The 16,625-nt window shown below is 44.2% G+C and overlaps 1 protein-coding gene across 4 annotated transcripts in view; it reads right to left on the bottom strand.

Annotated features, from left to right (window-relative positions):
* Positions 1–16,625, bottom strand: part of LOC131357335 (cytosolic carboxypeptidase 4) — a 124,975-nt gene that overhangs the window by 47,982 nt on the left and 60,368 nt on the right. For all 4 annotated transcript variants that reach the window (XM_058396256.1, XM_058396257.1, XM_058396258.1 and 1 more), the window contains 6 exons: positions 16,163–16,255; positions 15,491–15,639; positions 15,277–15,364; positions 14,947–15,079; positions 14,709–14,862; positions 14,156–14,336 (listed from right to left, as the gene is read on the bottom strand). In XM_058396256.1, coding sequence (XP_058252239.1) covers positions 14,156–14,336; positions 14,709–14,862; positions 14,947–15,079; positions 15,277–15,364; positions 15,491–15,639; positions 16,163–16,255 — 798 coding nt within the window. The remainder of the gene's footprint in view (positions 1–14,155; positions 14,337–14,708; positions 14,863–14,946; positions 15,080–15,276; positions 15,365–15,490; positions 15,640–16,162; positions 16,256–16,625) is intronic.

Here is a 16,625-nt window from a genome sequence, read left to right as displayed (position 1 = left end):
TCTAACAGCAGCTCTGAGTTTAGCACAGGTTTATATTAATGCTCCCACTCTGATACCTTATCGTTTCCATAGCAACAGGAGATGTGTGTGTGTATGATGTGGTGAAGGAGTCTCCAGTGTCAGTGCTGTGTATCAGTGTGTGTGTGTGTGTGTGTGTGTGTGTATGATGTGGTGAAGGAGTCTCCAGTGTCAGTGCTGTGTATCAGTGTGTGTGTGTGTGTGTATGATGTGGTGAAGGAGTCTCCAGTGTCAGTGCTGTGTATCAGTGTGTGTGTGTGTGTGTGTGTATGATGTGGTGAAGGAGTCTCCAGTGTCAGTGCTGTGTATCAGTGTGTGTGTGTGTGTGTGTGTATGATGTGGTGAAGGAGTCTCCAGTGTCAGTGCTGTGTATCAGTGTGTGTGTGTGTGTGTGTGTGTGTGTGATGTGGTGAAAGAGTCTCCAGTGTCAGTGCTGTGTATCAGTGTGTGTGTGTGTGTGTGTGTATGATGTGGTGAAGGAGTCTCCAGTGTCAGTGCTGTGTATCAGTGTGTGTGTGTGTGTGTGTGTGTGTGTATGATGTGGTGAAGGAGTCTCCAGTGTCAGTGCTGTGTATCAGTGTGTGTGTGTGTGTGTGTGTGTGTATGATGTGGTGAAGGAGTCTCCAGTGTCAGTGTTGTGTATCAGTGTGTGTGTGTGTGTGTGTGTGTGTGTGTATGATGTGGTGAAGGAGTCTCCAGTGTCAGTGCTGTGTATCAGTGTGTGTGTGTGTGTGTGTGTGTGTGTGTATGATGTGGTGAAGGAGTCTCCAGTGTCAGTGCTGTGTATCAGTGTGTGTGTGTGTGTGTGTGTGTGTGTGTGTATGATGTGGTGAAGGAGTCTCCAGTGTCAGTGTTGTGTATCAGTGTGTGTGTGTGTGTGTGTGTTTGTGTGTGTGTGTGTGTGATGTGGTGAAGGAGTCTCCAGTGTCAGTGCTGTGTATCAGTGTGTGTGTGTGTGTGTATGATGTGGTGAAGGAGTCTCCAGTGTCAGTGCTGTGTATCAGTGTGTGTGTGTGTGTGTGTGTGTGTATGATGTGGTGAAGGAGTCTCCAGTGTCAGTGCTGTGTATCAGTGTGTGTGTGTGTGTGTGTGTGTGTGTGTATGATGTGGTGAAGGAGTCTCCAGTGTCAGTGTTGTGTATCAGTGTGTGTGTGTGTGTGTGTGTGTGTGTGATGTGGTGAAGGAGTCTCCAGTGTCAGTGCTGTGTATCAGTGTGTGTGTGTGTGTGTGTATGATGTGGTGAAGGAGTCTCCAGTGTCAGTGTTGTGTATCAGTGTGTGTGTGTGTGTGTGTGTATGATGTGGTGAAGGAGTCTCCAGTGTCAGTGCTGTGTATCAGTGTGTGTGTGTGTGTGTGTGTGTGTGTGTGTGTGTATGATGTGGTGAAGGAGTCTCCAGTGTCAGTGCTGTGTATCAGTGTGTGTGTGTGTGTGTGTGTGTATGATGTGGTGAAGGAGTCTCCAGTGTCAGTGCTGTGTATCAGTGTGTGTGTGTGTGTGTGTGTGTATGATGTGGTGAAGGAGTCTCCAGTGTCAGTGTTGTGTATCAATGTGTGTGTGTGTGTGTGTGTGTGTGTATGTGTGTGTGTGTATGATGTGGTGAAGGAGTCTCCAGTGTCAGTGCTGTGTATCAGTGTGTGTGTGTGTGTGTGTGTGTGTATGATGTGGTGAAGGAGTCTCCAGTGTCAGTGCTGTGTATCAGTGTGTGTGTGTGTGTGTGTGTGTATGATGTGGTGAAGGAGTCTCCAGTGTCAGTGCTGTGTATCAGTGTGTGTGTGTGTGTGTGTGTGTGTATGATGTGGTGAAGGAGTCTCCAGTGTCAGTGTTGTGTATCAGTGTGTGTGTGTGTGTGTGTGTCTATGATGTGGTGAAGGAGTCTCCAGTGTCAGTGCTGTGTATCAGTGTGTGTGTGTGTGTGTGTGTGTGTGTGTGATGTGGTGAAAGAGTCTCCAGTGTCAGTGTTGTGTATCAGTGTGTGTGTGTGTGTGTGTGTGTGTGTGTGTATGATGTGGTGAAGGAGTCTCCAGTGTCAGTGTTGTGTATCAGTGTGTGTGTGTGTGTGTGTGTGATGTGGTGAAGGAGTCTCCAGTGTCAGTGTTGTGTATCAGTGTGTGTGTGTGTGTGTGTGATGTGGTGAAAGAGTCTCCAGTGTCAGTGTTGTGTATCAGTGTGTGTGTGTGTGTGTGTGTGTGTGATGTGGTGAAAGAGTCTCCAGTGTCAGTGTTGTGTATCAGTGTGTGTGTGTGTGTGTGTGTATGATGTGGTGAAGGAGTCTCCAGTGTCAGTGTTGTGTATCAGTGTGTGTGTGTGTGTGTGTGTGTGTGTGTGTGTATGATGTGGTGAAGGAGTCTCCAGTGTCAGTGTTGTGTATCAGTGTGTGTGTGTGTGTGTGTGTGTGATGTGGTGAAGGAGTCTCCAGTGTCAGTGTTGTGTATCAGTGTGTGTGTGTGTGTGTGTGTGTGTGTATGATGTGGTGAAGGAGTCTCCAGTGTCAGTGTTGTGTATCAGTGTGTGTGTGTGTGTGTGTGTGTGTGTGTGTGATGTGGTGAAAGAGTCTCCAGTGTCAGTGTTGTGTATCAGTGTGTGTGTGTGTGTGTGTGTGATGTGGTGAAGGAGTCTCCAGTGTCAGTGTTGTGTATCAGTGTGTGTGTGTGTGTGTGTGTGTGTGTGTGATGTGGTGAAAGAGTCTCCAGTGTCAGTGTTGTATATCAGTGTGTGTGTGTGTGTGTGTGTGTGTATGATGTGGTGAAGGAGTCTCCAGTGTCAGTGCTGTGTATCAGTGTGTGTGTGTGTGTGTGTGTGTGTGTATGATGTGGTGAAGGAGTCTCCAGTGTCAGTGTTGTGTATCAGTGTGTGTGTGTGTGTGTGTGTGTATGATGTGGTGAAGGAGTCTCCAGTGTCAGTGTTGTGTATCAGTGTGTGTGTGTGTGTGTGTGATGTGGTGAAAGAGTCTCCAGTGTCAGTGTTGTGTATCAGTGTGTGTGTGTGTGTGTGTGTGTGTGTGATGTGGTGAAAGAGTCTCCAGTGTCAGTGTTGTGTATCAGTGTGTGTGTGTGTGTGTGTGTGTGTGTGTATGATGTGGTGAAGGAGTCTCCAGTGTCAGTGTTGTGTATCAGTGTGTGTGTGTGTGTGTGTGTGATGTGGTGAAGGAGTCTCCAGTGTCAGTGCTGTGTATCAGTGTGTGTGTGTGTGTGTGTGTGTGTGTGTATGATGTGGTGAAGGAGTCTCCAGTGTCAGTGTTGTGTATCAGTCAGAGGTGAAGATGGAGCTTGAAGTTTTCCACATCTTCAGGACAGAGGAGTTTACACTTCTTTGTGGTTTCTATGGTAACCTGCACAACAAGCTGAGATTTTTCTCTTATTAACTTGAAAAGAGAATAAAGAGAGACTGCTGAGGGGACGAGTCTTTACAGCTGAAGAAAGAGAATAAAGAGAGACTGCTGAGGGGATGAGTCTTTACAGCTGAAGAAAGAGAATAAAGAGAGACTGCTGAGGGGACGAGTCTTTACAGCTGAAGAAAGAGAATAAAGAGAGACTTCTGAGGGGATGAGTCTTTACAGCTGAAGAAAGAGAATAAAGAGAGACTGCTGAGGGGACGAGTCTTTACAGCTGCAGAGAGAGAATAAAGAGAGGGGACGAGTCTTTATAGCTGAAGAGAGAGAATAAAGAGAGACTGCTGAGGGGATGAGTCTTTATAGCTGAAGAGAAAGAATAAAGAGAGACTGCTTAGGGGATGAGTCTTTATAGATGACGAGAGAGAACAAAGAGAGACTGCTGAGGGGATGAGTCTTTATAGCTGAAGAGAGAATAAAGAGGGACTGCTGAGGGGACGAGTCTTTACAGCTGAAGAGAGAGAATAAAGAGAGACTGCTGAGGGGACAAGTCTTTACAGCTGAAGAGAGAGAATAAAGAGAGACTGCTGAGGGGATGAGTCTTCATAGCTGATAGAACAGAAGTAACAACAGGAAGTAACATCATTAAATGTAAGTACAAATAAATAAATAAAACTACACCATGATGTTGTTCATTACAAATTGTTGGTGTGATATAAGAGGAAGGAACGGTTTGTTAGCAGTAGCTCGGCTTCATCACACGAGCCTGTGCATTATTTATAAGACCTTATTTAAAGAACCGGTTGTTAAGCACGCGTGAGGACAGATTTCAGCTTTTAGCGTTTTGTCTCGTGACATTTCTGCCTGTGAGATAACACAGTTGCTTATCAGTGATGAGCAGCAGGGTGCCATTAGTTAATGAATCTGTCCTGTAACGTGTGGTATCTGTCAGTTCAGCCTGTAATCTGTGCGTTTCTGTAATTTCCTGTGACACGCCGTACACCGGCGCTCTGGTTCATCTCTCTCCGGCTTTATCGCCGGCCGTGATTACAGGAGCGGTCAAGCAGTGAGCTCGTGCAGCGATAAGACACGCTCAGAAAAACTCCTGGCTCGGGAGACGACACCTGAAAGGAAATAATCCTGAAACAAAAACAAGTTTTAGATATCTTCTATTTAGTCGAGCGGTGAAAGTAAAATGCTAATCGATTCTGATAAAGCTGAACTCGTCACATCATTAATATAAACTTTATTAGTGTTTCACAATTTAATATGAAATTAACAGATCTGATCAGGCAAAGGAGGCATGGCCTCGGTCTCTGTCTTATTAAAGAGGCATGGCCTGTGAATCTTTGTAGTATTATAGTGGGTGTGGCCTCTAAATCTTTGTCTTACTAAAGGAGGTGTGGTCTTAATCTTTGTTTTATTAATTGTAGGTGTGGCCTCTAAATCTTTGTCTTGTTAATGGAGGTGTGGCCTCTGAATCTCTGTCTTATTAAAGTAGGCATGGCCTCAGAATCTTTGTCTTATTAAAGGAGGTGTGGCCTCTGTGTATTTGTCTTATTAACAGAGGCGTGGCCTCTGTGTATTTGTCTTATTGAAGGGGGCGTGGCCTCAGAATATTTGTCTTATTAATGGAGATGGGGCCTCTGTGTATTTGCCTTATTAAAAGAGGCGTGGCATCTAAATGTTTGTCTTATTAAAGGAGGTGTGGCCTCTGTGTATTTATCTTATTAAAGGAGGCATGCCCCCTATGTATTTGTCTTATTAAAGGAGTTGTGGCCTCTGATCTTTGTTTTATTAAAGGGGGTGTGGTTTCTCAGTCTTTGTATTATTAAAGTGGGTGTGGCCTCTATATGTTTGTCTTATTAAGGAGGGGTGGTCTTAATATTTGTCTTGTTAATGGAGGCGTGGCCTCTGAATCTCTGTCTTTTAAAGGAGGCATGCCTGTGTGTCTTTGCCTTATTAAAGTAGGCGGACCTCAGAATCTTTGTCTTATTAAAGGAGTCATGGTCCCTGTGTATTTGTCTTATTAAAGGAGGTGTGGCCTCTGTGTATTTATCTTATTATAGGAGGCATGGCCCCTATGTATCTGTCTTATTAAAAGAGGTGTGGCCTCTGTGTATTTATCTTATTATAGGAGGCATGGCCCCTATGTATTTGTCTTATTAAAAGAGGTGTGACCTCTGTGTATTTATCTTATTAAAGGAGGCATGGCCCCTATGTATTTGTCTTATTAAAGGAGGTGTGGCCTCTGTGTATTTGTCATATGCATGGCCTTTAAATCTTTATCTTATTAAAGGAGGCGTGGTCTTAATCTTTGTCTTTTAAAGGAGGCGTGGCCTGTGTGTTTGTCTTATTAAAGTGGGTGTGGCCTCTGAATCTTGAACCTGCTGCCTTGTAAAAAGCCTCACTTAAATTTTCCAGGCCTTTACATTGAGCCTTATGTGAAATCAAGGCATTACAGTAGACCTGAAAAAGCAGTGTGTGTTACTGATACTGAGGAACATGAAGGTCCTGAGGGGAATAGCGCTGTTATACATCTGAGTCTCTCTCAAAGAAAAAAACACTGCAGAGGTAACACCTTTTAGTGCTGAAGGGGACTCTGGGAGATTTGGGAAGGGTGCAGGGATCTGATGGAGCACAGTGGATTTATGACATGGCCCCACACCTCATCATGGCCGAGCAAGCCCGAGCAGCAATCAGGGTCCTGTGGGAAATGATGCCGCTGCGCTCCCCTGCGGAAACACCACGATGAAACTGCCATTTTTGTCCTTAATCTAGCAGCCTGCTCCTCCTCCTCCCTCACTTCACCCCCTCCTGCTCCTCTGATCGCCAGATAGCAGCTGGCAGAAGTGGAAAAGGCCAGCTCTCCTCAGCTAGAGAGATTAACTGTAGAGAAATATCTATCACAGACAAACTAATCATGACGCATCGCTGCTCAGAGCGTGAAGATTTATAGGCTAGCCTGTATCGCTGCGTCCTGTGTCTACTACATCGTTTGGAAATTCGGGTGAATTTTAATCAGGCAGTAAAACATCATCATCTTTTTATCTCATTTACAAACTGCTGACTTCTGCCTTCTGATTGGTCAGAAGGTGCTGGCAGTAGAACCTGCTGCAAATCACAGGTTATCTGATGTGTTACAACATTGTTTTTATACTACAGATCTCTCACAAGGACTGGAGACTGTATGGTTATGTAACATGTATGAAAGGAGTCTCATGAAGTCTTGTACACGTCTCCTCAGTGATAAAAAAAATTTCACTTCCTAATGAAATGATCACAGAAGGAGTGAGTTTCAAGCGGGTTAGAGCATCTCAGAGAGCAGAAATGGGTTCGATATCAACATAACTTTGAAGATACAAACATTTGTGTGGAAAAAAATAACCGTTTCTGTTTATTTGGCACTTTTCCATATGAATATATCACCCCTAGTAGGTTAAAAACAGAAGTAATTATGAAACAGTACAAGTGTCTACTTTCATATCAGCTTCATATTAACCACCACTGTGGAGTGAAGACCTTCACATGACATGAAGACCTTCAATCATCAATATGGACACAACAAAACAGGAGAAAACTCCTGGACTCTGAATAAAGAGTTAATATCTTGTAGAGATGCATTGATACACAGAATACAAGACTAAACACAGCAAGCAGCAGCAGTCAGGTATCTTTTTTCCAAGGTGAGGTGAGGTGACATCTACACAGAACATCACAGACTCGTCTAAACAGACAGGACTGAAATGATCAGATGAGAAAAAACAGCCTGTTTGTCAGAGAAGGACTGAGCAGAGTATGGACATGGCCGATCCGGACGTTAATAAAATCACAGAGGAGAATCTGTAAAATTGTAAAAATGAGGAATTAGCCCAGAGATCGTGTGTACGTGTAATCCTGACCAAACAGGGCTTAAGATGCTACTCAGTCCTTCGAAGGCTTTGATGTTTCGTCTCCATTGTGCCGTTTCTTATCTTTTCCCGTCTCACAGCGAGGACTGAAACACAAAAGGACGTGTTTGGCATCACTGAACAATCTCGAGACATCATTCTTGTGGTGAACGAAAATAAAACCCACATAAAAAAGTGATGACCATGAGATAGATAGATCCGTGACCTGGGGACGTCCTTGGTTTTACAATCGACTGAACACGTTAAAGATGCACTCGAGAGAAGGAGAAGGAGCACAGGTCAGAAATACTATTCATCAGAGATGAGAGGTGGAGATCCAGCAGCGCTTCAAAGCGGCACTAAACCTCCAAAACCGCCAGCGTGGGTCTCGTCTTTTACAGCGCTGCAATATTTGTTACGACTATTGTTCACCTCTTCAACACCTTCAGTATCGGATTCTGACACAGAGCACAGAGGAAAATGACGGCTGAGTGGAGCTGGAAACAGGGACGTTTATTTTCCTGCGGATGTAATTGCAGAGAAGCTCAAAGGCTGCGTGAACCACGAGAAACAGGACAGTAATGAAAAACATGCTAAGTGTTTTGTAATCAGAGGCCTGAGTCCAGAAAGCAGCGTGATGCTGATATTCACACTGAATCAACTAATGAAAAGAGACACTGGGCATCTGAGAGGAGAGACATAAAGCAAATACATGGCACATGTGTGTGTGTGTGTGTGTGTGTGTGTGTGTGTGTGTGTGTGTGTGTGTGTGTGAGATATTCTGGCAATTCTCAGCAATGACAGTAAGTGAGAAAGACCGAGGAGGGAATGCCAGAGAACAAGGATTAGCTAGGAATTATAATTATCTGCTCTTTAGTTGGACCAGTAAAAACCCAGTCTGCTGTTCACACATGACATAAAAGCTAGTAATCATGAAGGAAGTGATTGTTAGCATCCATAAGTGATTATTTTCTGATAAAATCTCATCCTGAAGCGTTTATTCCTCTTACACCAATCATAGCCGTATTTCCTTTAATTAAAAAATGACACATTGCTCTTTTAATTCAATTATAGTTATATGTAAAAATTCTCTTTTCTTTCATCAGATCAATAAAACACCCTGCTGGATGAGCGGTTGCTATAGAAACGATTACAAAAAAAAAACAGTCGCTATCCGCTAAGAGTTCTGTCAGAAAATTAATCGGTGCCTTTCTGACCAATCAAAACTCAAAATGCAGAATTCATCAGTGCTGTGGAGACTGGGTAGGTTTGGGTAGGGTGGTGTAGATTTGAGTAGGTTGGGATAGATTTGGGTTGGGTGGAGTAGATTTGAGTAGGTTGGGGTAGATTTGGGTGTAGTGGGGTAGATGTGGGTAGGTTTGGGAAGATTTAGATAGTTTGGGTAGATGTGGGTAGATTCAGGTAGATGTGTGTAGATTCAGGTAGGTTTGGGTACGTTTGGGTAGATGTGTGTATGTTTGGGTAGATGTGTGTAAGTTTGGGTAGATGTGTGTATGTTTGGGTAGATGTGTGTATGTTTGGGTAGATGTGTGTAGGTTTGGGTAGATGTGTGTAGGTTAGGGTAGATGTGTGTATGTTTGGGTAGATGTGTGTATGTTTGGGTAGATGTGTGTAGATTAGGGTAGATGTGTGTAGGTTTGGGTAGATGTGTGTAGGTTTGGGTAGATGTGTGTAGGTTTGGGTAGATGTGTGTAGGTTTGGGTAGATGTGTGTAGGTTTGGGTAGATGTGTGTATGTTTGGGTAGATGTGTGTAGGTTTGGGTAGATGTGTGTAAGTTTGGGTAGATGTGTGTAGGTTTGGGTAGATGTGTGTATGTTTGGGTAGATGTGTGTAGATTAGGGTAGATGTGTGTAGGTTTGGGTAGATGTGTGTAGGTTTGGGTAGATGTGTGTAGGTTTGGGTAGATGTGTGTAGATTAGGGTAGATGTGTGTAGGTTTGGGTAGATGTGTGTAGGTTTGGGTAGATGTGTGTAGGTTTGGGTAGATGTGTGTAGATTAGGGTAGATGTGTGTATGTTTGGGTAGATGTGTGTAGATTAGGGTAGATGTGTGTAGATTAGGGTAGATGTGTGTGGATTTGGGTAGATGTGTGTAGATTAGGGTAGATGTGTGTATGTTTGGGTAGATGTGTGTAGGTTAGGGTAGATGTGTGTATGTTTGGGTAGATGTGTGTAGGTTTGGGTAGATGTGTGTATGTTTGGGTAGATGTGTGTAGATTTGGTAAATTGTGTAGGTTTGGGTAGATGTGTGTATGTTTGGGTAGATGTGTGTAGATTAGGGTAGATGTGTGTAGGTTTGGGTAGATGTGTGTAGATTAGGGTAGATGTGTGTATGTTTGGGTAGATGTGTGTAGATTAGGGTAGATGTGTGTAGGTTTGGGTAGATGTGTGTAGATTAGGGTAGATGTGTGTGGATTTGGGTAGATGTGTGTAGATTTGGGTAGATGTGTGTAGGTTTGGGTAGATGTGTGTAGATTAGGGTAGATGTGTGTATGTTTGGGTAGATGTGTGTAGATTAGGGTAGATGTGTGTAGGTTTGGGTAGATGTGTGTAGATTAGGGTAGATGTGTGTAGATTTGGGTAGATGTGTGTAGGTTTGGGTAGATGTGTGTAAGTTTGGGTAGATGTGTGTAGGTGTGGGTAGATGTGTGTATGTTTGGGTAGATGTGTGTAGGTTTGGGTAGATGTGTGTATGTTTGGGTAGATGTGTGTAGGTTTGGGTAGATGTGTGTAGGCTAGGGTAGATGTGTGTAGATTAGGGTAGATGTGTGTAGGTTTGGGTAGATGTGTGTAGATTAGGGTAGATGTGTGTAGATTAGGGTAGATGTGTGTAGGTTAGGGTAGATGTGTGTAGATTAGGGTAGATGTGTGTAGATTAGGGTAGATGTGTGTAGGTTTGGGTAGATGTGTGTAGGTTAGGGTAGATGTGTGTATGTTTGGGTAGATGTGTGTAGGTTAGGGTAGATGTGTGTAGGTTTGGGTAGATGTGTGTAGGTTTGGGCAGATGTGTGTATGTTTGGGTAGATGTGTGTAGGTTTGGGTAGATGTGTGTAGATTAGGGTAGATGTGTGTAGGTTTGGGTAGATGTGTGTAGGTTTGGGTAGATGTGTGTATGTTTGGTTAGATGTGTGTATGTTTGGGTAGATGTGTGTAGATTAGGGTAGATGTGTGTATGTTTGGGTAGATGTGTGTAGGTTTGGGTAGATGTGTGTAGATTAGGGTAGATGTGTGTAGATTTGGGTAGATGTGTGTAGGTTTGGGTAGATGTGTGTAGGCTAGGGTAGATGTGTGTAGATTAGGGTAGATGTGTGTAGGTTTGGGTAGATGTGTGTAGATTAGGGTAGATGTGTGTAGGTTTGGGTAGATGTGTGTAGATTAGGGTAGATGTGTGTATGTTTGGGTAGATGTGTGTAGATTAGGGTAGATGTGTGTAGGTTTGGGTAGATGTGTGTAGGTTTGGGTAGATGTGTGTAGGTTTGGGTAGATGTGTGTAGGTTAGGGTAGATGTGTGTAGGTTAGGGTAGATGTGTGTAGGTTTGGGTAGATGTGTGTAGGTTTGGGTAGATGTGTGTATGTTTGGTTAGATGTGTGTATGTTTGGGTAGATGTGTGTAGATTAGGGTAGATGTGTGTATGTTTGGGTAGATGTGTGTATGTTTGGGTAGATGTGTGTAGGTTTGGGTAGATGTGTGTAGGTTAGGGTAGATGTGTGTAGATTAGGGTAGATGTGTGTAGGTTTGGGTAGATGTGTGTAGATTAGGGTAGATGTGTGTAGGTTTGGGTAGATGTGTGTAGATTAGGGTAGATGTGTGTATGTTTGGGTAGATGTGTGTAGATTAGGGTAGATGTGTGTAGGTTTGGGTAGATGTGTGTAGGTTTGGGTAGATGTGTGTAGATTTGGGTAGATGTGTGTAGGTTTGGGTAGATGTGTGTAGGTTTGGGTAGATGTGTGTAGATTAGGGTAGATGTGTGTAGGTTAGGGTAGATGTGTGTAGATTAGGGTAGATGTGTGTAGATTAGGGTAGATGTGTGTAGGTTTGGGTAGATGTGTGTAGGTTAGGGTAGATGTGTGTATGTTTGGGTAGATGTGTGTAGGTTAGGGTAGATGTGTGTAGGTTTGGGTAGATGTGTGTAGATTAGGGTAGATGTGTGTAGGTTTGGGTAGATGTGTGTAGGTTTGGGTAGATGTGTGTAGATTAGGGTAGATGTGTGTAGATTAGGGTAGATGTGTGTAGGTTTGGGTAGATGTGTGTAGATTAGGGTAGATGTGTGTAGATTAGGGTAGATGTGTGTAGATTAGGGTAGATGTGTGTAGGTTTGGGTAGATGTGTGTAGATTAGGGTAGATGTGTGTAGGTTTGGGTAGATGTGTGTAGGCTAGGGTAGATGTGTGTAGATTAGGGTAGATGTGTGTAGGTTTGGGTAGATGTGTGTAGATTAGGGTAGATGTGTGCAGATTTGGGTAGATGTGTGTAGGTTAGGGTAGATGTGTGCAGATTTGGGTAGATGTGTGTAGGTTAGGGTAGATGTGTGCAGATTTGGGTAGATGTGTGCAGATTTGGGTAGATGTGTGTAGGTTAGGGTAGATGTGTGCAGATTTGGGTAGATGTGTGTAGGTTAGGGTAGATGTGTGCAGATTTGGGTAGATGTGTGTAGGTTAGGGTAGATGTGTGCAGATTTGGGTAGATGTGTGCAGATTTGGGTAGATGTGTGTAGGTTAGGGTAGATGTGTGCAGATTTGGGTAGATGTGTGCAGATTTGGGTAGATGTGTGTAGGTTAGGGTAGATGTGTGTAGGTTAGGGTAGATGTGTGTAGGTTAGGGTAGATGTGTGCAGATTTGGGTAGATGTGTGTAGGTTAGGGTAGATGTGTGCAGATTTGGGTAGATGTGTGTAGGTTAGGGTAGATGTGTGCAGATTTGGGTAGATGTGTGTAGGTTAGGGTAGATGTGTGCAGATTTGGGTAAGTTTGTCACCCTGAGTCTTGGCGCTGAAGGAGACAGAATGCGAGAGATGGAGAGAAAAATAAAGAGGGAATGACAGAGGAGTGTGTTTGGCTGGGCTAAGCTGGCTGTGGTCACTGTTATTCCTGTAGAATGATGAAGTGCACAAGCTGAGATCCATCCATCACTGACGCGTATCCCAGCAGCCCATGGGGCCACCTCAATATGTCAGTGTCACGGGGCACACGGCCCCCATGCATCACAACATTTTAATACAGCTCAACCTCTGCAGATTCCCTTTCAGCGCTTAAAGACTAGAGCGGGGTAGTGCTTGGCACAAAGCACACGCCTACTTCACTCGTCTACTCACCTCCATGCTCTGCTTACACAGGCAGAAGGAGGGAGGGAGGGAAGGAAGGAAAGAAGGAAGAGAGTGGGCGTGACTAGTGAGGAAAAGAACAAGGAAGCTTTGCTCCAGATGCATCACTGCTCTTCAGGCATGGAAACAATCTGAAAACTGGAACTCGATCAGGAGTATTATTATTATTATTATTATTATTATTATTATTATTATTATTATTATTATTATTTGAGCTATATGTTTTATATGAGCTAAGTATTTTTCAGGTGTATCTGCAGCACCCCCTGCTGCCATCACTCTGAATAAGTGAATTATTAAAGATTAAATTTGGGTTAATATCTTATTATTATGATAAAAAATTATTATAAGAAACTCTGTCTGCCTGTCTCTCTCTCTCTCGCTCTCTCTCTTTCTCATTATGAAACTCTCTCTGCCTGTCTCTTATCACGATTCTCTCTCTCTCTCTCTCTCTCTCTCTCTCTCTCATTATGAAACTCTCTCTGCCTGTCACTCTCATCATGAGTGTCTTTCTCTCTCTGTCTCTCTCTCTCATCATGAAACTCTCTCTGCCTGTCTCTCTCATCACGATTCTCTCTCTCTCCCTCTCTCTCTCTCTCTCTCTCTCTCTCACACACACACACACACACACACACAATATTATTCACGGGTCACATCCACTCACATCACCACATCAGATCCCGCAGTCCAATCTCCAAAAGATACAAAAATGGAACATATTGGAATTTTTTCCCAATGTCTATGAAAGACAGAATTAACACAGAGATCTTTCTGAAAGCTATGATTCAACACATTCAACTACACACACACACACACACACAATATGATCAGACACGTTACGGCACAGAGGCAGAGTGAGCTGAGTGTTCAGTCTAAGGAATTTAACTAAAGAACATTTTTATTAATAAGAAGAATCACTTCGATCTTCTACTAATGTTCACGGATTGAAGTGGAAATCGCTTTAAAGCCGTACGATCATCCTAAAAATTCAGATTTGTGATTTTACTACAGAAAAAACGCACGCGGTTGGTCAGACTAAAATCAGACCAATCTACAGACTTCAGATTAGATGAGAGTTACGCACATGTGGGCGGGGTTTGTCTCAAATAGGGGCGTTTCTCAGATCTTGAACATGAGCATCTTTCTTGTGTGTTATCGAACTCGAGACACATTCAAGGAGATGCTCTTAAGATGATGATCATTACAGGTATAGCTCTGTCCATGCGGTAAAACTCCTGTTAGATTTATTTCAACACTCACCTTCTCCTCTCTCACAGACTTTTATCTTATATTTTTTTACATTGTATTGAATAAAACAGCAAAAAAAAATATACAATTATCTACCGCATTTTCTTTCCCAGGTTTAAAGGCCAGCTTTTTCTCCACGCAGGAGATTTTAATTGTCTGACCGAAAGTGAAGCTCAGATTCGGTCCGCTTCAGCAGCAGTGGAGCTCGACTCTGAACATCAGAAACTTTCCTCAAATATTTCAGCCAATCCAATGGATCTAAGAGAGTAGTGATGCGATCTCACTGATGGAAAGCATGTGTGTGTGTGTGTGCGTATGTGTGTGTACCTACTTGCCATGTATCACACCATCAGGGTTCAGCATGGGGACGATTTTGAAGATAAACGTCTCTCTCAGACTCTCGGCCACGGCGTCGTCGCTGCACAGGAACTCCAGCGTTCCCTTCATCACCCAACTGGAGTTACACTCACCGGGATGCACCCTCGCTGTCAGGAACACACACGGCCTGTTCCCTACACACACACACACACACACGTGGAACAATGGTGACACAGTAACAAAATTTGAGAAAGAAAGAAAGAGCCCTAGCATGTGGTATTACGAACGAATTTTAACTTAATTAGCGGGGTGTCACAGACTTAAACAGCGCTTTAACAAATAGCGTGTCTGGGGACTAAAGACAGCAGGATTAAAACGTGTTTCACAAGAACGGGGTCAAAGGTCAACGAGCGTATTCATACACTGCATCTCCCAAAAGGCTGTGAACATATGCCAGCATTTACAGGCGTGAAAAAAACACCGCCTTTAATAATTAATGAAAATTACAGAGAGGATGCTGAATCAGCAACACAGGAGACTACACACACACACACACACACACTCACGGAGCTGGTGCAGGTGTTTGTAAGTGTGTGAAGTGGGCGTGGCCGTGATGGTGATCAGAGGACAGGTGTTTCCCCCGAGTGTTTTACACAGCGTCTGCTGTCTGAAGAAAATCTTCCGAGGATCAATAGAGCGCTGCAGCATCTGGAGGTGAGACTGACAACAACAACGAAATTAATCAATATCAATCAATAATAATCTCACACACACACACACACACACACACACATACACACACACCTGCAGTGCGGAGAAAGTGTATGGATAATGATAGGCCACGTAACACACATCGTCCTCGTGCCTAAAGCTGATGGTGAAGGTCAAAGTGTAAAAGCAGTGACCTCTGTGACCTTCAGATGGACAGAAATTATTCCTGACGGGAAATAGGAAGAGGAAGAGAAGGAGGAGGAAGTGGTTAACAGGTTTAAAACATTTATTTTGTAAACACAATTTCACAGAAACACACAGAGCTGAGATCTCCTCAAAATGGTGGATCACTTATTATTAAACATCTTGTCTATGTTACACTGCATGCGTGTGTGTGTGTGTGTGTGTGTGTGCGCGCCTCACCTGTAGTAGCAGATATCACTTCCAGTTCGAACCCACTGAGGTCTTCCCTCTAGTGCCTCTTTTACTGAATAGACCACGGGCTGCATGCCTAACACACACACACACACACACACACACACACACATATGAATGGTTGATCAATGAATACAGTAATAACTGAATGGAGGGGTGCCAGTACTTATGAGCACCATCTGCACTGTTGCTGTGTGTTTACCGTAGTTGAACTGGCTGTTGCTTTTCTCACAGTTGATGATATTGAAGCGGTATGGAACGTTCGCCGTCATTCCACTGACCTCAAAATAAAACCACTGCTGATGAGACGATGAGTTCACGTCGGCATTGAGGATCAAATCGTACTCGTGTCTGAGAGAGAGAGAGAGAGAGAGAGAGAGAGGGAGAAGGAGGGAGAGAGAGAGAGAGAGAGAGGGAGAAGGAGGGAGAGAGAGAGAGAGAGAGAGGGAGAAGGAGGGAGAGAGAGAGAGAGAGAGAGAGAGGGAGAAGGGGGTGTGTGTGGGGAGTGAGAGAGAGTGAGTGAGAGAGAGGGGGAGAGGGGAAGGGGGGAGAGTGAGAGAGAGAGAGAAAGAGAGAGAGAGAGGAAGAAGGGTGTGTGTGGGGGGGGGGAGAGAGCATGAGAGTGAGGGGGAGAGGGGAAGGGGGGAGAGTGAGAGAGAGAGAGAAAGAGAGAGAGAGAGGAAGAAGGGTGTGTGTGGGGGGGGAGAGAGAGCATGAGAGTGAGTGGGGGAGCGGGGAAGGGGGAGAGAGAGAGAGAGAGTGGGGGGGCAGAGAGAAGGGGATGGGGAGACAGTGGGGGGGTAATGGGGGGTATATTTCATTAGATCTCAGTAAAGCCCTTATGGACTTTCTAAGACTTTGTTCAGAACGTCACCTGCGGATGTGAAGAGCTTTCCTTAAATTCCCGTTCTCAAACTTGGAGAAGAAACGTAGGGAGTCTGTGGGTGACCTGCTGGAACAGTGAGGACTGAGAGAGAGAGAGAGAGAGAGAGAGAGAGAGAGAGAGAGTGCAGTGAAAATGACCTTGTTTCCCATCTTCTCAATCATTAGAATCTAGTAACCTTTCTAACCATGCAAAAGTATGTGCCCCCTGACCATCACACCCACATGTTTCTTCTCCAAAGCACACAGTTGTACAGAACGCCTCTGTGTGTGGAACGTTACAGTTTCTCTTCAGTGCAACTAAGAGTCCAAACCCTGCTCCATCATGACAATGTCCCTGCGCACAAAGCAGCTCCATGAAGACATGGTGTGGAGGTGAAGGTTGGAGTGAAGATCTCGAGTGTCCTGCACAGAGCCCTGACTCAACCCCACTCGGGATGAACTGGAACTGGAGT

Source organism: Hemibagrus wyckioides, linkage group LG08 (genome assembly GCF_019097595.1).
Source record: "Hemibagrus wyckioides isolate EC202008001 linkage group LG08, SWU_Hwy_1.0, whole genome shotgun sequence".
NCBI classification, from domain to species: Eukaryota; Metazoa; Chordata; class Actinopteri; order Siluriformes; family Bagridae; genus Hemibagrus; species Hemibagrus wyckioides.
The sequence above is the reverse complement of the archived record's forward strand: the minus strand, read 5'-3'. Positions and strand labels throughout refer to the sequence as shown.